At 38.7% G+C, this 27,742-nt stretch overlaps 1 protein-coding gene across 1 annotated transcript in view; it reads left to right on the top strand.

Annotated features, from left to right (window-relative positions):
• Window positions 1–27,742, top strand: part of pde3a (phosphodiesterase 3A, cGMP-inhibited) — a 119,560-nt gene that overhangs the window by 66,987 nt on the left and 24,831 nt on the right. Inside the window, 3 exon segments of the mRNA XM_052118966.1 lie at window positions 15,989–16,067; window positions 16,070–16,251; window positions 26,656–26,813. Of these exon segments, the coding sequence (XP_051974926.1) occupies window positions 15,989–16,067; window positions 16,070–16,251; window positions 26,656–26,813 (419 nt within the window).

The raw sequence follows: 27,742 nt of genomic DNA, 5'->3' as shown, positions 1-27,742 counted from the left end.
TGTGTGTGTGTGTGTGTGTGTCTAAACCCCCTTATCAGAAGGATATCCTCCTTGAGGATCAATGGTGTTCTTCTGGTTCAAAGTCATATTGAGACACACAAGACATTCAGTCATATTTGTGTGTGCACTAGCGACGCTACAGCTAACAGAGCAAACTGTTTTCTAATTACTTAGAAAGTTGTTTTATAATTTGTTAATTAAAGAACGTGTTTTTTTCTCATCTGTGTCGTATCTGCTGCATGAAAAGCTGATTAACACTTCAAAGTCCCTCTTCACTACTCGATTTCAAATGTCAGCCATTAGGCTGTACCGAGCGTGATTTTTTTATTGATTGGTGGAAAATAACCATCTCCAGGTTTCTATACCTGATAAAGGTGTGTAGTACAAACATGACTGACATTTGAACCTGAGACTTTCAGAGAGGGGAGAGAAAATGAGGGTCAGTGTTTGTGTGAACTGTGAGGCCCCAGGAGACCTTCCCATTCCTCATACCCCTAGGGTGCACTGGGACTACAGAATGTTTTGCATGTGTTAAAAAGTTTTCTTGACCAATCAGTCAGAACAATAATGCGATAAAGTAACAAGCCAGCTCTTCCATGTAAATCTGACTTTCTTTCCAAACCAGACACAACATTGGCTGCAGGCAAATATGCATACCTCCATAATACTGTATAGTTTGCCAAAAACAGTGTGGAGTAGGGTGTCCGAATCCTTAGTACTCATAAGACAGTAGGTTAAAAATACCAGGATGACCTACTACATTTGGTGAGATTATGAAGTGTACATCCACTAGACATTTTACTATCTCATAACCCCTCTGGAGCTGAAGATACATCAAATTCAAAAAGCTGAAGTTGACAGTACGTGCAGCCTTTTTCACACCAGAGTTGAAGCAATGGTGCAAAATGAATTGCAGACGAATGACTCTTTCACATTAAAAGCGATGTGAATGTTTGCTGTTAACACATTCATGCCTTTAAAATATGTGGCTCTAATTGACAAGCAATTTGATCCTGGTACAATGGACAATATGGACAATTTGACAGTCCATATGATCATTTATTTTTTCTTCAGTTTTTCAGGCATTTGATGCAAATGATAAACACTTCCTCACTCCTGGTTCAGGATTTCTTGCTTGAGTTACTTCAGCATTCAAAGGAATATTTAACCCAAAAATGTAAATTCTCTAATCATTCACTAACCCTGATGCCATCCCAGATGTGGATGACTGTCTTTCTTCAGTAAACACAAATGTAGAGTTTTAGAAGAAGTTACAGCTCTGTCAGGTCCTTATAATGGATGTACATGGGTGTCAGCACTTTGACGGTCTAAAACTAAAATTTAGGCATCATAAAAGTAATCCATGTGACTTCAGTCGATCAGTGAATGTTTTCTGTGAATTTATGTAAGAAACAAGTCGATAATTAAAACATTTTTTAACTTTACATCAGCACTTCCATTCCATTCCATTCTGTTGTCAATAATTGCCGCTTCCAAATTCTCACATGAACTTGCCGACCTGACTTCTTCTAAAAATCTTGTATTTCCGTCAAAGTGCTGGCACCTGTGTACTTCCAGTATAAGGACCTGGCAGAACTCTATCTTCTTCTAAAATCTTCATTTGTGTTCTGCTGAAGAAAGACAGTCATGCACATCTGGGATGGCATCAGGGTAAGTGAATAATGAGAGAATTTACATTTTTGGGTGAACTATTCCTTTAACGTTGGTGGACAAAACAGCTTTCTGCACTTTATCTCCACCAGATACTCTAGTTTTGGTAACTGCAGCGGCTCCTAACACATGATCCAAAGCTCATATTTTATTGGTCAGGGCATTTCATTCGTGGGCAAAGAAAAAATATCAACACACTTTGTGTGAATTGGCTTCATAGTAATCCTCAAAAATTGCATTAGGTGTGCAAAGGCATTTGCGTTGTAATTTTTTACCGTTTAGATTGGCTGTGATTGTGTCACGTATGGCAGTTTCACGTTCAGTGTGAATAGACAAATTGTTGGTCACCTTGAAACTTGTTGCATTGCGCCTGGTTAGGAGTGAAAACTCTCTCAGTGTCATAAAGTTTGAAGGAGGGGGAGGCATTTTTGTTGAGACCAATTTAGCCCAAACAACTATTTATTGTGTGGGCCTTGAGGTAACGCTCTTTACCCTACTGTCACTTAGCAACAGGCTATTTTCAATATAAATGCTTCCTGCACTGTGTGGAGCACCTATGTGCCTCACGTTTACCGGCCTGGAGGGGGGCAGTGGCTCAGTTGATGGTTGTTTTGCATGAGGTGCAGGCTTTGCACATAGATTATCCAGTAAAGAAACTAGAAAGGACCCATCGGGACTGTTCTTGGATTTTGCCCAATTCTGCATGATGAGGAACAGGCGTGGCACCACCGAGCACTGTCTGCTTTGCCATTATCCTGGGCAGCAGGTGGGAGATACACTGTATTTCTTTTTTTAATTGTTCCTTGAATATTTATGTATTGAATACATTATCAGTCAAATATTTTGACATACTTGACTGAATTTATGTTTCCAGTGATCTTAAAAAACGAATCTAAAGGTGTATGCTTAAATGCTTGAAACGATTTCAGTAGACAATTTGTGCCAGCGTATTCTTTTCTTTACTTTTTAAAATGGATGAGTTGCCAGCAATTGTTCAGCATACATGGGAATGCCTTCAATACTTTTAAAAAAGCATCTCAAGTTGGTTGAGAGTGTGGTGACTTTGAAGAATCTCAAAATAAGTTTTTATTTAACCTTTTTGTTCACTGCATAATTCCCAGATTTCCATTTGTGTTATTTCATAGTTTGTATTATTTTTAATGAACTATTATTCTAAAATGTGGGGAATGGTACTGCTAAAGAATGAGTAGGGGTGTCCAAACCTTTCATTCCTTTCTTTGCATTTGTAGTGAATCACTTTTAGAGAACTCTTGCATTTCCCCAATTCTTTAAAACAATTTAACAATTAAAACCAAGAGATTTGAAATTTGTGCTTCAAACTTTTATAGTCTTAGAATGTGCGTTTAACATTTGAACTTTTGGTTTTTGGATCTGGAAATCGTTGCGTAGATGTTTTTAAGTCTTATTGTTCATAGCAGGAACCATTGTAGAGATTTGTGATATGTTTGAGAATTTCATGGGTTGTATTAATCAGTAGTCCCCTTTCCCAGCTAGTTTGACCTCACACAATGACGATTACAATGACAGAAGTGATGTTTTTAAAGACCCCATGACATGGCATCTATATACTGCAGAAATATTATGAGTAGTATGGTAGTATGCTATTCCAAACATAACCATTTTTCATGTAGAGCTCAACAGTGTACGCCTACTTTTTCAGCCGTCTTGGTTCCGGAAGTATTTTTTTCCATTGGCTTTCAATAAAATCCTTCATAAAAAAACAAAACAGCCAGCTCCGAGGAGAATCACAACATTACAAACTTTGATTTGAAGCAAAAAAGGCAAAAAAAAACGGACCAAAATACATTGGCACAAGACTGTGTGCATACCGTCTTTAATGGGGGAATGAACTACAATCCCATGAAGCATTGCGACGGATGTAATAGAATTATCGAATATAAAAATGTAAAACTATCTATTTAAAGTTGTTTGTTATAAGTATAGAAAAAATATACAAATTTAGTTTCAAAATATTCAGATATTTAAGTAGTTTGAGACTGTAGGAAGGCTAATTCGATTGTGTTTTGTTCGCCGTGATTCTGTGAATGGTTGAGCGTTTCTTCTTTGGATTATGGTTAGTGAAGTTTTTACCAGGGATTCTGGTATTAAACATGATTTCTTAAAAGTAAGCTTGAAATATGGAGGATTGACAGCTTTAATAGAAGCATATACCATTGATTAACAACCTCTGAGCTCACAGTCGGTCTTAAAGCTTTATAAGTTATTGTTAATAATTTGATCCCCTGTGGAAAAAAATGAATGCATTGATCTGCTAAAGGTGCATGTAGTCAACGTTTAGGAGTATGCTAGAGTATAGATAGCCTCAGGGCTAACACACTTGGATTAAAAGTCACAAACCTCTAATTGTGATTTCATGGGGTCCGTTTCAAGTTCTAAACAGAGAAAAATTAAAAAGTGGAACAAAATCAACCACAATATTTTAGTTTAATACTGGAAACTCATCCTCATTCAACATCCAATTACCTTCAGTTGAGGTCAGAAATAAAGACGTCTCCAACATCACCACAACCAAACGTGAGAGAACGGGAGTTGAGCTCTTGGAATTTCTGGAATACCGCACTGAGAACCTCAAATAGCCCCCCATAGAAAAACCACCTTGTTTTTCAACAGCACACAATATTAATGGAGGCTGTTAGTCCAGTTAGGCTAGTCTACACACTAAGCAGACACTATAGAAGTTTAAAAACACTTGGATTTTGACAGAAACGGGTCTCTTGGACCATGATTTGTCCTTTGACAGATGGGGCTAACTCAACCATGCTCCGATTCAGAGAAAAAAAAAAGAGTAGTAACTACAAAATCCACATTAAAACCAAGCAACGTTGTAGCCATTTTTATCAACTTCTGTTTCCTTTTTTGCCTTTGTATGGTTGAATGTGTCAAAATGATATGTGGCATAAACAAATTACTGAATCCTTCTGTCCACTTCAGTATTATGGAAGAAGGCAAGAGGCACTGCTTCTGAGAGCTTTCCACAAACAGCGATTAACATTCTTGTGTTTTAAAGACCTCTGCAGCTCAGTTCATTCACACTCTAAAGTTGTGCTGTAATGTTTATTGTGCCTTTGTGACCCACTGGCTGTTAAACTGCCACCATAGCGCATACAGCAAAGGCAATGCAATATCAGTGGAGTGCTGAAGTGCATTGTCAGGTTTTTTTTTAATGCTTGTTTTGAGTGGTTCTTATATTAAAACATCTCTTTATTTGCAAAACACAAGTTTGGCTTGTATGGTTTCCATCACAGTGTTGTTGGCCACAACTGCATTGTTAGTGGTGCCAAGGGTTGGTTAAAGTGGTTAAATATCTGCGCTGGTAACTGAAAGGTTGCGGGTTCAAACATACAAGGGATTATCCATGAACTATTACTAATTAACCTTTGGCTATTCAAGTAGGACTGTTGTTATAAATCACTTTTAGTGATGTCAATGTTCAGGAATCATCATAGATGGTAACATTACAACTAATTGACAAATTAACCCATTAATTATTAACATTAACAATGGACTCCAAATGTGCATAGAGGTTGTTTTTTTTTTCAGTACTATTTAAATTACATAACTTAAAGGAATAGTTCACCCAAAAAGGAAAATTCTCTCATTATTCACTAACCCTGATGCCATCCCTGATGTGCATGACTGTCTTTCTTCATCAAACACAAATGAAGAGTTTTAAAAGAAGAGCTCTGTCAGGTCCTTATAAGTGGATTACTTTTATGCTGCATAAATATGACTTTTGGACCGTCAAAGTGCTCCGCCCCTCTCATGACCTGGGAGGGAGACAAGGGGAGAGGGAAACAGCGAGGTGGAGTGATGGATGAGAGAAAGAGAGGAGATACATTGCTTGTCGGTTACCAGCCATGACGTTGCCTGGTCCTTGACCACTCCTCCACCTTCTGGCGGACAACAGCCGCACTTCCCCAGGCGGAGAGCAGCGAGTCCTCCGACCCTTGGCGGATGGAACGCCCCTCCACGTTCTGGCGGCCGGTAGCGAGCACCTCCACCCCTGGCAGCAGCTCCATCCCTCCAGGTGGCCGGCAGTGAGCCCCCCCCCGCTGATGGCGGCCATTCCTCCGCATTCAGGTGGCCGGCAGTGAATACTCGGTCAATGAATTGCACTAATAATGATCATTTATTTGTTTTTAATACTTTGATACATTTATTTAAAGTATTTTCAGTTACACTGGCTAGTCACTGTTTTAGGTAAACAGATCTAGTTAGTGTCTGATTTGAACATTTTAATAAACAACAGAAAAGGACGACTTTAACTGTGGGGTCAGTATTCGGACGGGACAGCCGTGGTGTGGCATGTACTGTAAGTCAGTGAAGAGTAAAGGAAACATCTCAGCTGGTGCAGCGTGCAGGGTTCTTCCTCTCTCATGCCTGGCTGCACTTGTTATGCCCGTGGATGTAGAGTACCATCTGCACAGCTGCCCTCCGGTTCCACGTGATGTGGTCTTGTGTGCGTGTTCCTCTGAAGAGCTGAGCAGAGTACTAAAACAAGTGCCTGCGCAGCGGATCAGCTAAAAATGAATGCTGTGTTTCTGAATCAAAGCTCTTGATCTCTTTTATGCTAAAGCACATTCACATCCCATTGGGCACTGTGTTTTGAATGCATACGCACTTAGATAACATGACTCAGCACTATCTGTGTTAGTGTTCTTGTCTAGGATATAAGCACTAGCCCGCTGCAATCAATGACATGCTATTAGCCGGCTTTTCCCTTTCGGTGCTCCTGTATGTGTGTACTGTTGTTTACAATGGCCCTGATCGGCCCGGACAGATCAATACTGTTTCTACCAGCAACCTCCGTTTTGTTCCCTGGATATGTTGTTGATATCACCTAAAGCCAATATGCACACACACATATACACATACACTCCCAATGCACACACACAGACACAATGACACTAATTCAAGGACATTAGCCATTGAGAGAGTTCATTTCAGTCAGGTAATGGTTGAATTTCTCTATCACAGGATGTCATAAAGGGTGCACTGGAGAGGAGGATAATGTGTTGTTTTAAGGCAGGGCTCCATGGTTTCCATCCAGGGTGGGAAATTCACTTTTTTGCCTTTCAGCCATAGTGGCTTGTGACTGCTCACGTTTATCAGCCACTTTGATTTTTCCAATTCAAATATATAAAACGTCACTATATATAAGAAACTGAACAAGTGCACAAAAAGCTCTTTAAGTGAACCACAAAAGAACCCAGTTCACTTTGCATTTACTCTGTCTCAGGCCTTAAATAAATGATTCACCATTAGATTTAGCATTGGTGAGTCCAGTTCATTTGAGTAAATCAGATTGTTCAGTTTAAAGAAACGATTCATTCAATTAAAATCACTTGAGCCTGCACTGCACTCCCCAACACTGTCTCTGTAAAAAAAAAAAAAAACATTATTTATGGTTTTGGGGAGTAGTAAACTAAACATTGTGAAACTTGTTACTTGACTAAATTTTTAGTAGCATGAAAGTAGCTCAGCTGTTTTACAATACCTAGCTTACTCAGTAAAGGACTACATTTTCCAATGAGTAGCGCTGTAGTCACAAAACGCTACATTTGTCACATTGTATTGTGGACGCAGCAATAGAGCCGAGGGAGAAACACGCTCAACTAAACATTTAGCACTGGGGAAACCAAACCATTTAACCTTTGTGTTGTGTTCGTTTGTGCTAACACCTTTTGTGATCCTGGTCAAAATTGACCGGCCGACTAAGATTGTAAATCTCTTATTTTGCATATATTATTCCAAGATATTGCATTAGATCTTTTTTGTCAACTTCTCTGTTTTTTAGTAATTATGACAGGCTTTGAACATCTTTTTTGAACATATTTTAAAACAATTCTTCTTGTACAGTATGCATGAGAATTAACATGAATGATAATTCTTTCTAAAGAACTGTGAATATTTAAATGTAAGCAAGCTAGCCTCCAATGCGTGGGTATTCAGTGCTGTTGTGGCATTGTTTACGTACAACTTTGAGGTGTTTAGCTTTCGCCTATTGAAATTCTATGGTTATAGTGCCACTTAGCGGTTTATAAATGCCAATGCATGGGGTCCTCGGTAGCTCAGTGAGTATTGACGCTGACTATCACTTCTGGAGTAGCGAGTTTGAATCCAGGGTGTGCTGAGTGACTCCAGCCAGGTCTTTTAAGCAACCAATTTGGCCCAGTTGCTAGGGAGGGTAGAGTCACATGGGGTAACCTCCTCACGATATAGTGATTCTCGCTCTCAGTGGGACGTGTGGTAAGTTGTGTGTGGATCGCGGAGAGTAGCATGAGCCTCCACATGCTGTGAGTCTCAGCGGTGTCATGCACAACGAGCCACGTGATAAGATGCATGGATTAACGGCCTCTGAAGCGGAGGAAACTGAGACTTGTCCTCCGCCACCTGGATTGAGGTGAGTAACTGCGCCACCATGAGGACCTACTAACTGCTCCACCACGAGGACTTACTAAGTAGTGGTAATTGGGCATTCCAAACTGGGAGAAAGGGGAATACATTTTTAAATGCAAATCCATAATTGCTGTGGTGTATTTGTATTTCTTTTAGGTATTTATGAAAATACCTAAATCAATCAAATGTGCATCCAAGCAACAACATTTCTTGTCAAATGTCAAAATGACCCGCCACTGTGCAAAAAGTAAGCAAAATGCGGGTGTTAATGTCACCCCTGCTTCCATCAGAAAGAGCTGGCAACTGTAGAAACAACACCAAAAAAAACAACAACTTTCCCTTAAACTTCTCTCCTGTTTTAGTTAGTGATAAAACACAAACCCACATGTGCTAAAGTTTGACTGAGCCAAAGTTTGATTTTAAGACACTGTTCCATCATTGTTTGGACAGAACATCTTGTCAGAGAACACTTGTTTGACAAACTTGTCTGTGACTCATATCTCATGATGGTCATTATAGCGGACACTGTTTTGATAATGGATCGAGAGAGGAGGAGTGGGAGAGAGAGATGGCAATGCTAGGAGTAGTCTTGTCTCAGTCCTCTTAACCTTTCTTTCCGCGAGTTCTATATTTACTCATCTTGTTGCGCTTCACAGCAGTCTGTGTGAGTCCCTAGTGGCTGGTCATGGTAACACATGGTAGAAAAAAGATTCAATTTCTGCAGAGCTGTAAGAAGTGGTTTCAGTCTGCAAACATAAACACACATACATGAATCTCCTGAAACCTGTCAAGAACATTTTCCAGGTCACATTTAACCCCAATATTCAAAACAAAGAAATAATACTTTACAATAAAGTTAATATTAATACATGTTAACATTATGCATTATGCTTATTGGACAATAATGTTATCTAGCATTTATTAATATTGGTTAATGTTAAGTTATATGAACAAATAATATTGTTCTTTGTTAGTTCATGCTAGTTCATAACACATTAACTAATGAACATTCTAGAACTTTCCAGTAATATAAATTGTAGTATAAATACAGGGGCCTTAAGCCCATCAGTTCAGTTTAGTTCCAGCTGCCATATCTGAATTTTCTGAGATGGCATCAAGAGGCTGCAATCATCCGGCAGACGTATTTTGCCATGTCTGCGGCCAATTTATCAAGACAAGATTGGAAAAATAGACCGTGGAAGCATATGCTAAGATGTGTGAGGCCTACAAGGCATATTTCGGCATGCCTGTCGGGGATCAAGGCAATACCTGGGCACCTCATCTCACCTGTGAGCACTGCAAAAAAAACACTGGAAGGTAAAATGGCCAATTGTTGCTCAGAATTTTATGTTATAAAATGTGTTAATTTTTTAAATGGTAGACATTCAAAATTTTAAAAATATTTTTGGGAAGCCTTTGGAACAGCAGGGACACCAAGGTGCACTACCACAGGCAGGACTGGTCCTAGCGGACCGAGTTCACTGTGGGGAGGAACAACGTCAAGTGTGAGCCACTGTTGGACCCCCGGAAGGTGCTGATGCCACCACTGGACATCAAATTGGGCCTTATGAAAGAATTTGTCAGAGCTCTAGATAAGGAGTCGGCAGCCTTCACGTACCTTCGAGACTTCTACCCTAAGCTGTCTGAGCCAAAGATGAAAGCCGGTGTCTTTGTCGGACCACAGATAAAGAAGATCCTGGAGTGCAATGAATTCCCTGAGAAGCTCACTAGTAAGGAGAAAGCGGCTTGGAACAGCTTTATCGGAGTGGTTCGGAGCTTCCTGGGCAATCACAAGGCTGAAAACTACGTAGAGCTGGTTGAGACTCTTGTGAAGAACAATGGCACAATGGGGTGTAGGATGTCCCTCAATGTCCATATCCTTGATGCTCATCTTGATAAATTAAAGGAGAACATGGGAGCGCATTCAGTGGAGCAAGGCAAGCATTTCCATCAGGATATACTGGACTCTGAACGCCGTTACCAAGGACAGTATAATGAGAACATGATGGGAGACTACATTTGGGGTTCAGTGTCTTGCCAAAGTTCAGTGTCTTGCCCAAGGACACTTGGCATGTGGAGTCATCCCGGCCCACACGACTCCACATGCCAAAGTGTCATTGGGCAAGACACTGAACCCCAAGTTGCTCCCAATGTCAGGCTAGCACCTTGCATGTCAGCTCATACACCAATGGCATCTGAAACTGAAAACTACTGATTTTAAATGATGCTGCATCCAATGTGTCAGTGTAAGTCCAAGATGGCACGAAGATAAAAGTTACCGAGTGGACCTTTAAAGCCGAAGTATGTAATTTCTACACCACTAGCGCCACCAAACAGAATTGCAAAAACATTGTTTCAAACCACTTTCTGAATACACACTTCATCTGTCATCGGTCAAACTAACAAATAGTCAAGCCCCAAACTCACGCATTGAGCCAGTGTTGTTGTGTCATGTTGATTGTGCTGCAGTGTTTACATTTTCGGGGAAATCAACCTATGAATGGGTTCATTCTTTGACAAATTTGAGACATTCTGCTGTTTCTCTGTTTCCACATGAGGTCACCTGCATGTCCCCCGCTGTTGGTCAAGAGGTCACGACCTGCCATTGCAGGAGGAGAAGGAGAGATTACAGGTCATGGGGTCGCTATACTCTCCATTTCATCACCTTCAGCAGTTGTTAATAGTTCACCACGTCGTATTCATAACTTTTAACCTGTGCTAACATTTCACGGCCGACGAACCAATAAGCTATTCTGTGTTTGACTGTTAAAACTAAATCCAACAACTCATTCCCCATATCATCACATTGGCGGACAGTTGCTGTGCTTACATAGTTTTACAACTGACGTAACGCAATTTTGCTCCCTTAAATACTGGACGATTCCGTATACGGGATGGTTGGCAACCCTACTCAGAGCACGTTGACGGATATCAACAGAATCCTGGACTGCTTTTTCTGCCACACTTGAACTCCCCATGTGTGTGCTTGAATTTGTCATTCCAGGCGTGCTCTCACTTTGCCCCGAGCACCACGGCTAATTACCGCAGCTCACTCCAGGGCGGGTTAGTCAGAGGGAAAGTGAGCTATGCTGCGTTGAATCACTGCTGCACTGTGATATGAACTTACATTAGTGATGAATTGACCTCAAATGCTTTGCCTCTTGCTGATCACTGCGTGTATCTTTAAGATGAGATGCTTACAGTTGTTTTAGATAAGACCATTGACAAGCCCTTTATTATATTATATGGCAGTGAAATGTTTTTGTGTTTTGTGTGTTTAAAGAATTATCAAAATAATAACTAGATTTTAACATTTTCAGGAGAGCATGTGGGTGGTACCAGGGCTGGACTGGGAAGAGAAATTCCTGGGATTGTACATAGCAACTGGCCCAAAAGTTGTTGAGCGCGGGGGGTCGCTGTCCTTTATTCAGGCCGCCATTTGGTGGTCTGTTCTGCATACATTTACATTTACATTTATGCATTTGGCAGACGCTTTTATGCAAAGCGACTTACAAATGGGACACTTACTACAGGGAAAATCCCCCGGAGCAACCTGGAGTAAAGTGCCTTGCTCAAGGACACAATAGTGTGTGGCTGTGGGGATCGAACCAACAACCTTCTGCTTAGCAGTGCAGTGCTTTAGCCCACTACGCCACCACAACTCCGCATAACGCAGCTGTTCATTTTTCCTATTCGTGGCCACCAGGCCGCTCGGTTCGTCTGATGGCCAGTCCGCCCCTGATCGGCCCACTGGGAAAATGCCCAGTATGCCAGATTACCAGTCCAGCCCTGGGTGTTACATATATATATATATATATATATATATATATATGTGTGTGTAATAGTTTGTGAAATAGTACACAGTATGCAAGGATAAATGTTTCAAACGGTAGTATACTACATGGTTGTCACAACCTCCCTTTGTTACTTGTTAATTTTATCGTGAGTGTCAGTGATGTATTGCTAATTAAAAAAAATTTCCAGATCTATTTAAATATTCAAAAAAAAACACTTAATAATGCAATTCATTCAACACAATTACTTCTAATCTACTGTGATAAAAATGTTTTCAATTTCTGTGTTCAAAGTCACTTTGATATTTTTTTCTGGGGGTTAAAGTAAAAAAGGTCTAAGTGGTGCAACCATCTGGAGAAAGTCTACATGTAAACATGCAGGCTACCTATTTGTTGTCATGTGACAACACAAAACATAAAACAGAGAAAATACCTATTTAGACCCTTTCGAAGTAAAGAAAAAAAAAAAGAAAAGAAGTAAAAAAATATATATATATACATATACTGTTTAAAAAGCATCCCAGGGTGATACCTCAAGAAGTTGCTTGAAAAAATGTCAAGAGTATATGTCTGCAAATTCTAGGCAAAGGGTGACTACTTTGAAGATGCTAAAATATCACACAGATTTTATTTTTATTACAACATAATTCCCATATTTCCATTTCTATTATTCCATAGTTGTGATGACTTTACTCTTATTCTAAAATATGAAAAAACTTACAAAATAAATAAAGAATGATTAAATGACCCTAAACTTTTGAACGGTAGTGTGTGTGTGTGTATATATATATATATATATATATATATATAAATATAAATATATATATATAAATATAAATATAAATATATATACATATAAATTAGATATTTTGACATTTTCACGAAAAGGCACATTTTGTTCAGATCAAATGAGTAACCATAAGAAAACTTCACGATATTTGTGATTCAAAAATTCAATGTGTACACTCTCGTGGATTCAAGGTCCAAATAAAGTATTTTAAGTGAGGGATAATTTACAGTCAGCCAGTTGTTATTGCAAAATAAACCCTGACAGGACCACAACACGAAGCGGAGGGGTCATGTATCACCCTGAAGGGGTTTATTTTGTGATAACAGCCGGCTGACTGTACATAATCCCACTTATTACATGACTACTAACAAAATATATAAGTAAATGGAAATAAAATATTGATTTGCGCTGAAATTGTGTAATTATGCGAGAAGAAATAAATCGCTGGACAGCTGAAATCCACGTCCAGTTTGCATTGTAGTTCTGGTGTTTTTTGTGTGAAAATGACCGTCTGACTGCTCATTATCCAGATTATTACAAGATTACTTGCCAAATAAATATATAAATGGACATGAAACATTGATTTGAGTTGAAATTATTTTATTAGCTCACTTGTAGAGATTGCATAGTGATCCCTTGATGTGCGGTTGTTACTCAGAAATATCAGACCACTAGATGGCGCCATTGACCAGTGAGAATTAAGTATTCCAGAGACTCATGTAATAATGTGATGCTTACACCACTTGACATAAATTAATTTAATGCTATATTTTTCACAAATGTATGAAACTGAAAGGAACACAAATATTACATTTCTACAAAATTCATGCTTACGTTTTAAACTAGATTTTTAAAATATTTATTTTATGATTTTTATGATAACATTATTTGTCAACATCCCATGTGCGGCCATTTCAGAAATCGTCTCGAACATAAATGCAGTTGCTCTATTTTGCATTTTGTTTTATCCCATTTTATTTAAACATGCTTTATCTTTTGCAGTATGATCAAATTATAAGTCAAGATAAGTGTCATGGTTGATATTACTTCTGGTTTATTAGTTAAACTGGAATGGGAGGTCAAGTCAACTGCATTGCATTGTGGCATCCAGTACCCAGCGCAGTGTACATACTAAACACTGCAGAAATTGTCCCAGTAGGATGGTAATATCTCATTCTAAACATACCCAATGTGTCAAAATCAAACTATTAGAGAAAGTAAGACTGATTGATAGTGTGATTGTTAGATTTGACCACGATAGACTTGAATCAAAATGTAATATGCTTTATTTTGCCAAAGCCCACATGAGTTTAATAATTCAAACCTGGATGAAAGATTAGAATACGAGAATACTTCGGCTATTTGTATTCATTTTCCCCAGCATGACAGCAGTAATTTTCTTTTTTGGAGTGCAGGTTTGAATTATTACTCATCTAGCCCCCATGTCCCATTTCTTCAGGCAGCTCCCTTCCAATATTTCTTTTATGTAACTCAAGTGAGTGATTTTGCATTATTAACTGAGGGTAGTTTCCTGTGTGAATTGTCAATGCAGGGGTCTGTGACCTCACTTGGAAGAGTGAAATAGTTCTAGCGGGAAGACTAGCAGCTGTACATCATCGCAACATTAGCTGAGTAACTCCTTGACAATCACATTTAAGCCATTGCTTTATAAGTCTGCTCACAATCTATCACATTGCTGATTCAGTGTGCTAACACGGCACCCTCCACCACCCCATCACCACCTGTTGAGTCCCGTCATGCACGGGGGTAGGCTCCTCGCCCCTGCCTTCTATCTTTGGCAGGACATGACGTTTCCGAGTACAACTTCTTCGCCAATGAGAGATATTACTTTTCTGTTTTATATTCATCAAATAATTGTCATCTTAAGTTTCACTCAAGTCTGCGAGTCTTCCTGATTGAACATCAGACAGAGTAAGATAAGACCAAGCAGTTAATATACAATTGTTTTGTACTTTAGCACAGACAATGTGCAAACCTGACCCTTTGATGCCAACTAGTTATAGTAACTACTTATCCATAAACCTCATGTACACGGTGCTGTCAATGGCACATGGACTTGCAGAATGATTGAATGATTCAGGTGAGATTTAGGTGAGGAAAGCAGTTTCGTTGTTGCCCACAACAGTCAATATTTGAGTAGTTTTTGTACTAGTCGGATATTTTAAGCTGAATGAGTACTTGATTAATTGATTACTCGTGCACATCCCTAATATAAATTACTTGGACTAAGTTGCGCTCGATAGAGACTCAGGAGGCTGCGTGGGAGACAATTTTTGCTCACTGCTCGTTTTTTGCTGGAGGAAGACACATCTTTTCGGCATACTGGTGTGTACCAGCCGGCCCGTTTTGATCGAAAACTGGAAAGAACCACCACTTAAAATATTCCACTAGTTAAAAAAAATGTTTACAACATTGAAAATGACTTCATTTGGAGAGTTGTGTGTTTATAAGTTGTGTATGTTCATGTTATTAGTTATGATTTCAAGTTCTAAAATAGCAGAATGTTTTTTTTTTTAGGAGAAATCGTTTAATATCACATTAATGTGTGTCATCGATGGATGTTTTATTTATTCTTCATCCTCAAAGTCTTTTTGCCACAAATAACAGCATGATGCACAGCGCAAATCAGATTAATACCTGTTTCAGTTCAGTTTCTGAAATGACTTTCAGACTTTGCGGGTGTAATTTGTGTAATTTATTTCATATATTTAGTGCATTTGGAGGCACATCTCTAAACTGCATATTTATATTGAGGAAACACAAAAATTGCCAAGAAGTGCTATTTTGGGCATTTGAAAAACGCAATCTATTACGTTTGTTTTTACACATGCAAACCTTTGGTAAATCAGGGCCGTAGTGCACTATATAGGGAAAAATGAGCGATATCAGACACTTGTGTGTGGGAAACAGAGAGTGACAGAGAGTAAGATGAAACTGTGAACGCTTCATTCTATTCTCATCTCCTCTTTCTGTCTATGGGCTTGTTTCTCCTGTACTTCTAGTGACCTCCTTCTCTCTTGCCCTCAAAATCTCTCTCTGTCTCTCGTTCCCTTGTGTAGCAGTGCCGCGTCACTCTTTGCGTCAGTGTGCCGTTACGTCAGTGCTGCATCGCATCACCGTTGAGGTGCAGATGAGCTAACGTTGCTTTTTTTCTCTCTCCCTCTCTTTTGTCTTTCTCTCTCTTTCTTTCTTTCTTTCTTTCTTTCTTTCTTTCTTTCTTTCTTTCTTTCTCTCTTTCTTTCTTTCTCTCTTTCTCTCTCTCTCTTCTCAGTCTTCTGGCACCAGTGTGAATGTGGACATTGCTGTGATGGGTGAGGCCCACGGTCTGATCTCAGACCTGCTAGCAGACCCTCCCTCCCACCCAACACCTGCAGCACGTTGCGGGCCGTCAGTAACCTGCTCAGCACACAGCTCACCTTCCAACCGCTGCACCACCGGCCGCGCCTGAGCCCCCTGCTGGCCTTCAGCGACGGACACACTTGCTCCGACTCAGAGGAGGTGCCGGAAAAGGGAGAGAGGCTGGCCATCCCCAAGGTAAGGTGACACCCTCGCTCAGGTACCAGGATGAGGAATGACTGCCATGTTTTTGGAACAACAGTTGTGTGTTTGTGGCTGTATCGACCACCATAACTGTTGCCAAGCTCAACAGTGACTTCCCGTTTCTCAATGCATTGGTTCTGGAATAGTTTTTCCAATTTATTTTCTTCATAGGGATTTCAGGTAATTATTCAGTCAAGTTCTAAGCCATGATCCAAATCACCCAGATGATTCACAGCATTACAACTTTTTTTTTTTAATTGGGGAAAAGAGGTACATGTACTGTGAGTGTATAAACTACTCATCCCATGAAGTATTGCAAATTACATAATCAAACAATTTAATGAAAACCTAGTCTCAAAGAATCATGTCACTATACCTACATTTTTGCAAGATGATTTTTACATGGCTCGATGTACGTAACATGGCAGTTTCCTGGTGGAATGAACACTAGGGGCGCTTTTATTCACTTTAACACAAATCACGAGTAAAACGGTGGATTATCAGTTTATAAACACGTACTCTTCACTCTGTTTCTCACACAATACTAACGTATAACTTATGACATCTAAACACTTTTACTATAGTGCATGATGATACATTTTAACATTCGCTTGGTCGGACCAGGGTACGAGTCCTGAAGAGCATACGAGTCGACACGTGAGCCAAAGTTTAACAGAAGCACTATAACACTATCAGTTAGGTTTAAGGTTTAGTGTAGGGAGGGATGCTTTGTTGATTTAAAACTAGATAGAACATTAACTTAAAACAAATGAATCTGTTTGGAGAATATTTAATTAGCTTTTAGCAGCACACAATGGACATTTCACCTTGAAACTGCTTGGCCATGAACAAATACAAACGCGTTCGAAGCATGCCCACTACAACTGCTTTGTGATCAGGGCTTAACAAAACTTTTGGCTCACTGGCCACTGTGGCTTGGGGTGTTCCAAAGTCACTAGCCCCTCAGCATTTTAACTAGCCAAAATCCCCACCCCACAAAAAGTAATAAAACAAACTGAGCTCTAACTATGAAAAATGATTTTAACAAGAATGTATGAGTTCAGCAGGACACAAGCCTAATGATATATGTTACCTTTAGAATATCTGAAGGTAAACACAACCAGTTAGAACAGGACTAGTATAGAACAGGTAGAAATGTTGTCAATAATTTGTCCATTTGTCCATTCAAGTCCAGATTTTAACACCTTTTAACGCCTGTAACCATTATAAAATGTATTTGCCTATATGAAAGTTTACAATTGTTTTATTTTTTTAAAGTGGTATTTGTAATGATAAGGCAATAAGCACAGGTCAGACCATGGATGGCTTTGGTTAGGTCAATGAAGATTTGTAATGAAAAACGATTATTAAGCAACTTTCACAGTTAATACTTCCATTCCTTGGAGTACAAAAGGAGATGGTTAAACTCAGTCACCATTTACTTTCATTGCACCTTTTTCCATGAAATGGAAACATTTATTAATCTTTTTTACAATCACGGAAGAGAGAAAGTCTTTGGGTTTGGATCAAGATAAAGATGAGTGAATGATGACCTAATAAAGGCCCTGATATATCTCCAGAGTATATACCTTCTGCATTCTTCCTTCAGGGGTAAAAAGAAGTTCGAAAGAGCCAAGCAACGGTATACTGTTTGCAAACATTCAGACACCCGCCACACCACTGTGGGAGGCATTTAGAGGTACATTTAATTATGAGGACGCTCAAGGCGTTAATGTGAAAACAAAATGTGTGGACAATGACTTTATGCCTCATTCTATGAGAAGATTTCCCATGAGGTTATTAAAAGAAGCTGATTTAACCACTCGATGATGATTCAAAGAAATATACTGTATATATACATCAGATCATTTTTCATTTGACTTGTTTACATTCTGAATTCATGACGCTAATGCGCTAACATGCTATATGTGCCGATTACACATGATTATACTGCAAAAATGGGTGTATAAAAGAGTGTTAATGGGCAAAATACAGGCAACAAAACAATTATAAGAGGCATATCTTACTTTGGGCAGATGTGTGAATGGCTTTCGCTGCAGATGGCATGAGTGAATGGGCACTTGAATAGATTTGATTCCTTTTGTAGACCAATTAAACAAAAACTTTAAAAAAATTGCATGACATGGTCTTGGGATATGTCTCTATGTGAACAATCGTACAGATATAGGTATCAGCTCCAGCTCAATGCTAACAGCGTTAATCTCTAAACAACGACAACAGAATTATCTGTCAGCCTCAAGGTAGGTGGAGCTGCAGGTGACACCTACCAATTACATTGACCAATGGCAGTGAGAAGGTGTTTAGTTCCCAGTAAGCTGTTTCAAACCACCGAAACGAATGCCAAAACGCCTTCCTTTTGGCTATATTTTGTTCTAAATTACATCAAACCCATTTGTTCTTCGATTTTGTATGAAGCATATCGGGGCCTTAATTACTAAGTCTTATAGATACGCCTAAATTGAATTAATATGCATCTATACCAGTTACTAGTTAGTGCTACTTCAGTAAAAATTATTTAGTTTGGATGATGAGATGTATTTTAAAAACATTGTTATCGATGTTGATGTGTGGCATACTGTTGTCTCTTTACCTCGATATTTTGAGAGGTTCGGCTTCCTCAATATAGCATGTTAAAGTAGAATATTCTCAGGAGAATTGAAAGGGTCACATAAGTTTTGTGGTCTCCGCTGGCCACGCAATATCAAGTGAAGCCCAACTGAGAAAACTCATGCAAGTGAGGCTGCGCCGACTGTGCCGGTGGAGAGAGTCAGCAGCTTCAAGTTCCTCGTTGTCCACATCACAGAGGAACTCACATGGTCCGTCCACACTGAGGCCGTTGTGAAGAAGGCTCACCAGCGCCTCTTCTTCCTGAGACGACTGAGGAAGTTTGGAATGAGCCACCACATCCTCACACGGTTCAACACAAGCACTGTAGAGAGCATCCTGACTGGCTGCATCGCTGCCTGGTACGGCAATAGCACCGCCCACAACTGCAAAACCCTGCAAAGGGTGGTGCGAACTGCCAGACACATCAATGGAGGTGAGCTTCCCTCACTCCAGGACATCCAGGATGGAGGATCATTAGAGACTCCAGCCACCCGAGCCGAGCTGGTCTCACTACTACAATCAGGCAGGCGGTATCGCAGCATCAGGACCCGCAACAGCCGACTACAGGACAGCTTCTTCCCCCAAGCAATCAGACTTTTGAACACTTGATCTCTCACGATCAATATACACCAGCACTGCACTTTATTAATCTTACACTGGACTGTCATAAATTATATTCTCTCTTAACAACACACTGCCAACTGACTATCAACTGACAGCCTGAATGTCAATACAACACAATACAACCTACTGTATATTTTATATATACATTGGCATCGCTTCTGCATTGATTCTGATTCGCAAGCACTGCCATTTAAAATAATGTTCTCAAAAAGGTTCCCCTACGATTTAAACTACTAATGTCTTACACATATAGTGTTCTCTTTAACTGGTAACGAGAAAGTACTTTAACATTGGGGGTAAAAAGACAAATCACTTTTAAAAGTAAAACGGCAAATTTCACACTTCACTCCAGCCCACAAAGAATTAATATCCATTCAAATTTGACCATTTAATCTGCACATTTGACTGAAAATCACCCTGTTTGCGCAAATCTCCAATTCGTTCCAATTGGACGTTTCCGTTTGTGAAAATGAATTGTTTTCCTCAGCTATGGTGTTTTTACATAATTGTCTTCTTTATTTCCTAAATGGCTCATGTTATCTTGGTGGAACCAGTCAAGACTTTGAGACAAAGGAAAAGGACTCAATTGTGTTTAATGGTTTACTGCCATGGCCAATGTTCTCCATCTCTCATCACAACACACACACACACACACACACACACACACACACACACACACACACGTTCCTGCCTCATTCACGCCAGCATGGCTGGTCTCTAATGTAGCGGACAATGACGCACATTCTCACAGAAGCCTTTTAATGTTTAACTAGCACTGCAGTTAAAAATGCATGCCAGCACTTAAGGATTAGGTGAGGCAAAAGTCACTATCGGTACCGACATCATCCCTGCACAACTCCTTTCCCATGCTGCAGTGCTTAGCAAACAGCATTAAGAGATGTTTATTAAACCCCATTCATTACGGCTAGCCCATATGTAGGTCACATAAAGCTGCGCTATGAGTTCTGCCAGCCATCCGGACGCCATTTTATTCTGCAGCATATATAATGTGATATTTTGGCAGTCGGCATGAAGAAAAACATAAGCAAGGCTGGTTCTTTGCACTCTGTTTTATCTGTCAGTCTTGCAGCTGTGTCAACAGTGAAAATACTGGAATACAAACGGCATGAAACGCAAGCAACGATTCGGGTTACAGGGATGGTGACATGATTCGTAGAAGGTCACGGCGAGCGGCAGCTCTCTTTTCCCTCTCAGAGGAAATACTTGTGGCCTGTCTGGGTGTCCAATTTGGCAGTGGTGCATTAGCTTTGCCCTTGACAGGAAAGAGGGCTTTTTCACATAAATCCCAAATCACTTTTCCTGGATATTTTAGTTCAGAAAAATAAAAACACTTTTCCAAAAGGTGTAACATTCCTGGTTACCTAGATATTGCGGTACAGGTGATTGTGTTTCCATTTCTGTTCGGTGCTCTTAGAGCTGGTTAAAAAGTTGAACATTTTTAACCTTTATTTATTTTTTATGCATGAACATCCCATTTAGGAAGTACTGTTAAGTCTTAAAGACTGATTCCTCCAGTATTTTCCTACTTTAGGGTGCACAGCGAGTGCATACATTTGTCGAAGAAGGTTAAATGTTAATGGAGTCCTAATTGGAAAGTTTCTGTATTGAGTGGCTCACTGCACTCTCCGGGGCTGGAATATTCATATGCCCTGTTGCTTTTGGTTTAACATTAAATTTTGTACTAGTGTTGGACAATATAGCTAAAAAACCTCATTATATATTTTTCAGTCTTTCAATTATATTACATATATTGATACATAGCTGGGATAGGCTCCAGCCCCCCGCGACCCTGTACACAGGATAAGCGGTTGACGATGGATGGATGGATGGATGGATATTGATACATATCATGCAGTATATATATATATATATATATATATATATATATATATATAAAACAAATTGCCACAAAATTAAAACCACCTGCCTGATTTTGTGCAATCCCCCTTGTGCCGCCAAAACAGCGCCAACCCGCATCTCAGAATAGTATTCAGAGATGATATTCTTCTCACCACAATTGTACAGAGCGGTTATCTGAGTTACCGTGTCAGTTCTAATCAATCTTGCCATTCTCTGTTGACCTTTCTCATCAACAAGGCATTTCATCCACAGAACAGCTACTCATTGGATGTATTTTTTTTGTTTCGGCACCATTCGGAGTAAATGCTAGAGACGGTTGTGTGTGAAAATCCCAGAAATACTCAAATCAGCCCGTCTGGCACCAACAATCATCCATGTGATTATCTAATCATCCAATCACGTGGCAGCAGTGCATAAAATCATGCAGATACAGGTCATGAGCTTCAGTTTATGTTCACATCAAACATCAGAATGGGAAAAAGTTTGATCTCAGTCATTTGGAGCGTGGCATGATTGTTGGTGCCAGACAGGCTGGTTTGAGTATTTCTGGGATTTTCACACACAACAGTCTCTAGAATTTACTCCGAATGGTGCCAAAAACATCCAGTGAGCGGCAGTTCTGTGGATGGAAATGTCATGTTGATGAGAGAGGTCAACAGAGAATGATCAGACTGGTTCAAACTGACAAAGTCTACAGTAACTCAGATAACCGCTCTGTACAATTATGGTGAGAAGAATATAATCTCAGTATGCTGTTCTGAGACGCGGGTTGGTGCTATTTTGGCGGCATGAGGGGGACCTACAAAATATTAGGCAGGTGGTTTTAATGTTGTGGATGATCGGCGTATATATGTGTATTTTCTCTGAAATGGCTTAATAGAGTAATTTTTAATTCTTTTAAAAAAATATTATCAGGGGAACTATGATTCTACCCAAACAGCCATTGTTGCCAAATAGACCAAAAAATGTTCACTAAACACATTCAAAGTAAAAAATCTAAGCAAACATATTTTCCTCATGTTTTCCACTAAATAAGCACAAGGAAGAATTATAGTTACATTTATAAAACAGTAATATAGCATAATGGAATTTATTATATGAAAAAAAAAAAAAAGCCACAAGGGGACTCGTGTAAAGATTATTTAGTGATGACGAACAGCAAATCGAGCAAAATAGAATACTGAGTGTAGAATTCAATGAAATGAGTTCAGGGAATTAATAGAACTTGTTAACCATGGCAACATGCTGAAGTTTAAATCAGATGCACTGTATTAATATTTCTGTCTTAGTGCTGTGAGACTTACAAGTCGTGAGACAAGGAGGGATTTCAAAATCAGTATGATACACGCTTTAGGGAAACTAATAATTAATTAATTCAAATTATTGTGTATTAAAATCATTGCTACAAACATCACAGTGTTGCTTAATTGTATATTGGTAGTAAAATCTTTGTGATGATATCAAAAATCAGCTCAGCCTTTGTTTGTGCCATTGGTGCAGTGCACAGCTGCTTTGCCAGTGAGTTATTAACCATATCTTTAAAACCGTATTTAATGTTTCAATTCATAAAATTAGGCAATATGGTTATTCTTTTGCATAAGATCAACAATGACATCAACATAAAGTTGCATTCGAAGTCTAGGACAAGAATGTATTTGATGTAAAGCATAGTTCCTTGGAAGTTGTTGTTTTTGAATGTACAAAAAACAAATGCTATTAACATTACTGGAGCAATTTCACATCTCTTGAGATTTTTATATACCTGTAATCACTGTTATTTTGCTTTAAAATGACAAAATTATTACCATTGATAACTTTCATGCTATTGCCCATACTTGAGGGTGTGTTGTTAGCTCCCTGTATGAGGCTTGTTTAGACAAAAATGCCTTCTTAAATTGTGGCTGGAAAATTTGACGTGCACATCCTCATTCAATGTTTTTTATTTTGGCTTTTGCTCACTGCTATCCATATGAAATCAGAAAGTGACCACATGGCATTTTAAGAAGCGTGTACAGTTCTTTAGGTAATACTTGATTAGTAATTATAGTTCAGCAGGTAATAATTAAACAAATATATCATCTTTTATTATGCATCAGTAAAGAAGATATGTTTTTTTGTGTTACATTAATGATAAATAAAATCACAATAATGATAATAATTAATATGAATTTTATTGAATTCATCCATCTGCTCAAAAGCAAGGTTTAATAGCAGACCTCAGAAAACTATTTACAAAACCAACAACATTACTAGCTTTCTTCAAAGCTATACAAAAAGCATATGCAACACTTTATCTGTTGAGCTATCGTGCAATTTGATCACACTTAAAGAAGCTTGTAAATGTAGTTTATGTGATGCAAATGTTAAAATGAGTCATGCGCTATAGTAAAAGTGTTTAGATGTCATAAGATAGCATTGTGCGAGGAACAGGACAAAAAATAAGTGTTCATGAACTGATAATCTGCCATTTACTAATCAATTAAGTGAAAGGGGATTAAAGTCATTGTTGTTTTAGTGTCTCTTGTGTTCATCCACCTGTAGTAAATGGAGTTATTGTAACATGATTCTATGACCAGGTTTCAAATGCCACTGGGTGAGAAATATGACAGAGACAGTAAAAAGGTGTCTTAACAAACCAATCGAATTCTCACACTATCTCTTCTCTTCATTTCATTCTAGCTAGGAAAAAATTATTTTATTAATACTTGAGTACAATTTAATTCGAATACTTTTTACTCTCACTCAAGTATGTTTTTTTGGCTAGACTTTTTACACCCCTGTTCATAATATTATGCAACATTTTTATTATTTTGTATAAGATAATCTATAACATCAACATGGGGTTGTATTTTTTTGAAGTCTAGGGCAAGAATAATTAGAAAAATATATCATAATTTATTATTGCATTACTGTAATTAGAAGGTTTTTGTTTGCGTTGCCTAATGAGCAAAATTACATATTTGTCATGCAAAATAATATTATAAAGCATTTTCCCCACTAAAAATAGCCTAATTTTCTTTAAGAAATATATTTAAATATATTATTATTTATTTTTATTGTTTTTATTATTATTTAGGAGTGAAATATGTCCTTCCTTAGGTACTTTGGTGAATAATAGTAATAATAATAATAATAATAATAATAATTGTCCATTAGGTAATAATAAAAAAATCTAAATTTGTTATGCATTAGATTAATGAGAATAAGTTTTATTTCACAGTGTGTTCATGAGGATAATGCTCTTAATTGTCATGACAATAAGCACAATAAATCAATACATTTGATTATATATAAATAATCATAAATAATCTCAATGCAAACAAAATTGTCCGAAATAGCCAAATTTTCTTTGAGCCAACAGCCTAATATTTTTACAACAGTATTTCATGTTTTATGTCATAAAATTACCCAATGAGATCAACATGGGCTTGTATTTTTTAAGTCTAGGACAAAATTATGCATTAAAGTAATTAGAGGTTTTTTTCTCATTATGTTAAAGAGAAAAATGTACTTAATTGGCATGCAAAATATTACAAAGCAATATCTATCCTAAAAATAATACAGTGAATACGGTGAAATACAGTAACTTACAACCGTTTTAGGCATTTGTGGAGAATATTCTTTATTGAGAATGTTTTAGAAATGAATGTACAGTTAATACAAAAACAAAAATACGAAATCAGCATTTGGTGTAATCACTCTGTGCCTTTAAAACAGCTCCAGTTCTCCTACAGTAGGTATAGTTGCGCACAGTTTTTCAAGGTTGTTGGCAGGTGGGTTGTTCCAAGCATCTTGGAGAATTCACCACAGTTCTGTGTATTTAGTCTCAATTGCTTCTGTTTCTTCATGTAATCCCAAACTGTCTCAATGATGTTGAGATACGGGCTATTTTGGGGTCATGCCATCTGACTCTGTTCTTCTTGTGTTCTTCTGCTTTAGTGTGTTCTATTGGCACACTAAAGCAGAAGCTATTAAATAGCCATCTTAAGACAAATGTTTTTTTGTGAAGCATCTAATATGCCAAACATGTTAATGGGTTTCGTGAGATTCAGCATACAGTAGGTTAACGCAGAATGTAGGAATGTTTTGCCTATGATGGGAAACAAAACTCCAAGCTGTCACACCAGAAAAGAGAATGGTTCTATCAGACAGTGCAGAACCCTGATCGGACCTGACTCGGCTCACAGCAGACTGAGCCTTGAACCGCTCTTGCACTGACAGTCTGTCTGAATGAGAGAACGAAAGACAGAGAAAGCGCACTACAGCAAGAGAGAGCAGACTCACGTCCCGAGCACCTTTCCAGACATGTGGCCCTGTTATATCCACTCAAACGTGTTCCTTCCAACATCTGCTGACAGCCATTCTGGCTGAATTAATATCAGAAGCCTGTATCCGATGATGTTATGGGAAGAGATTGATGAATGGGAATTTCCGGGAACTGAAAATTGAATCTATCTTTCCCCTTTGACCCCAGTGGTCACCCCATCTGTCTCCGTTAATGTGATGGTGGGGGTGCCGTTGTCACAGAACTCCCGGGGCATGTACTGATGAGAGCGCAGCACTGGCGGTGGCAGGGAGATTGGGTGGGGGGCATGCGGATTTGCCTTCTGGTTCTCAATGTGGGCCGAAGCCCTGCAAAGTGTCTGAAATATTCATGGGCTGTCAAGAGCGTTTCTTCGCTGGCTTGACTCTCAGGGTAATGCATTTTTGAAACTTATCATACACCGTGGTGCAATTATCTAAGGCCAAAAATGTACTTAACGCATGTATGCAACTGCATGCCAAGGTTTTTGATTTTGATTGGTTTACAGCTTGTGATGTAAGTAGGGAGAGCAGAGACACATTTCTCCAGGGTCTTCCATATGTTCTCTTCCCAGCTTCCACTGTGGGATGTCTCAATATTCCCAGATGGACCGCCATCGTCTGCCGTCCTCAGATGTTTGGCTTAACGCACAGACTCACTCTCTAAATATAAACTCGCAGCACATTTTTAAATGCTTTACATCATTTACATAACAGGATGTCCTAATTTAATGTAAACTACCACTTTGTTTAACAAATGCAATGCCAAAAAGTGTTCATTCTGGTTTGTTATACACTCCTGGTCTTATTCTGTCTGGGTCGGTGTTGGATTATAACTGGTGAATTGACTTTTGACAAGTTTCAAAACTGACCTTAGAAGAGAATTTGTGACTCAAACTGTTAGGCTACACTGTCATCACTGTTTTACACTAAAGTTGACATATGGTTCTCTTTGAATAACAGCGTTTAAGGAGGAGTTTGCCTCCAGGGCTTTTGAGACGAATCTCTTCCACGTGGACCACCACCACTTCAGCCACAGGCCTACCGACCCTCGAACCCGGGCCGGTCAGACGAGACCGCGGTGCCAGCATCAAAGCACCTCACGATGGCCCTTCCAGCAGGTAACACAATCCCTCGACAGCATATTGTTGATCAATACAAAAAATTATTTCAACTCCTCCTTCGTTTATTGAAGCAAAACCCGTTGTTACAGTAAAGCATTTAAATATGTGAACAGCGAGACTACATTGTGAAATTTTAAATAACTTTTAGCTATATATATATATATATATATATATATATATATATATATATATATATATATATATAAAGCTATATAAATTATTTTTTTTTACATAAAATTTTTATGTTTTCAGGAGTGTTGGTTATTCATGTTTTTGAGACATTACAGCTGGTTTTCTATAAAGCTGAATAAATTATTCTGATTCAAAGTAATGTCCCGCATCATCCAATCACTGCCAACCATGCTAAAATAAAATGTAGCATTATACAATTCTGAATCTATGTATTGATTGTCATTGTCTCATGTCTGCCAAACATGTTGAGTGATCCAAACATCATCTGCAGCCTGAAACGAAACCTTTGGATGGATTTTTGGATTGAATGCACTTGACTGCATAGAAAGCTATATGATGCTCCCTTGCTCCTTAATAAGTGAATAACTTAACCTCCAATGCACTGTGTGTCTGCACTGGTGCACTGGAACAGTTTGAAATGCACCTTTTTGTCATCCTAGCACCGTATAAAGCCTCTGAAAGCAACATATTTCAGCTTTTGGATGAACCCATTTATTCTCAATGTGAAATTGCGCTATAAATATACATAGGATTAACTAATGTTAATGAATAGAATCATATTGCACAGTGATAACAAAATTAAACTTAACAAAATGTATATTAAAATGAAGCGAAATGACCCACAGATGTGTTAGAGTTGAAAGTTATTCAAAATAACATGTTTTTTTACTTTTGAGGAAATGCGGTGCTAGTGTCCACGTATGTGGACATCATGTTTATCAGGGCGCTGACGT

This window comes from Xyrauchen texanus, chromosome 45 (genome assembly GCF_025860055.1).
Source record: "Xyrauchen texanus isolate HMW12.3.18 chromosome 45, RBS_HiC_50CHRs, whole genome shotgun sequence".
Classification (NCBI taxonomy): domain Eukaryota; kingdom Metazoa; phylum Chordata; class Actinopteri; order Cypriniformes; family Catostomidae; genus Xyrauchen; species Xyrauchen texanus.
This window is presented reverse-complemented; position numbering and strand designations above follow the sequence as displayed.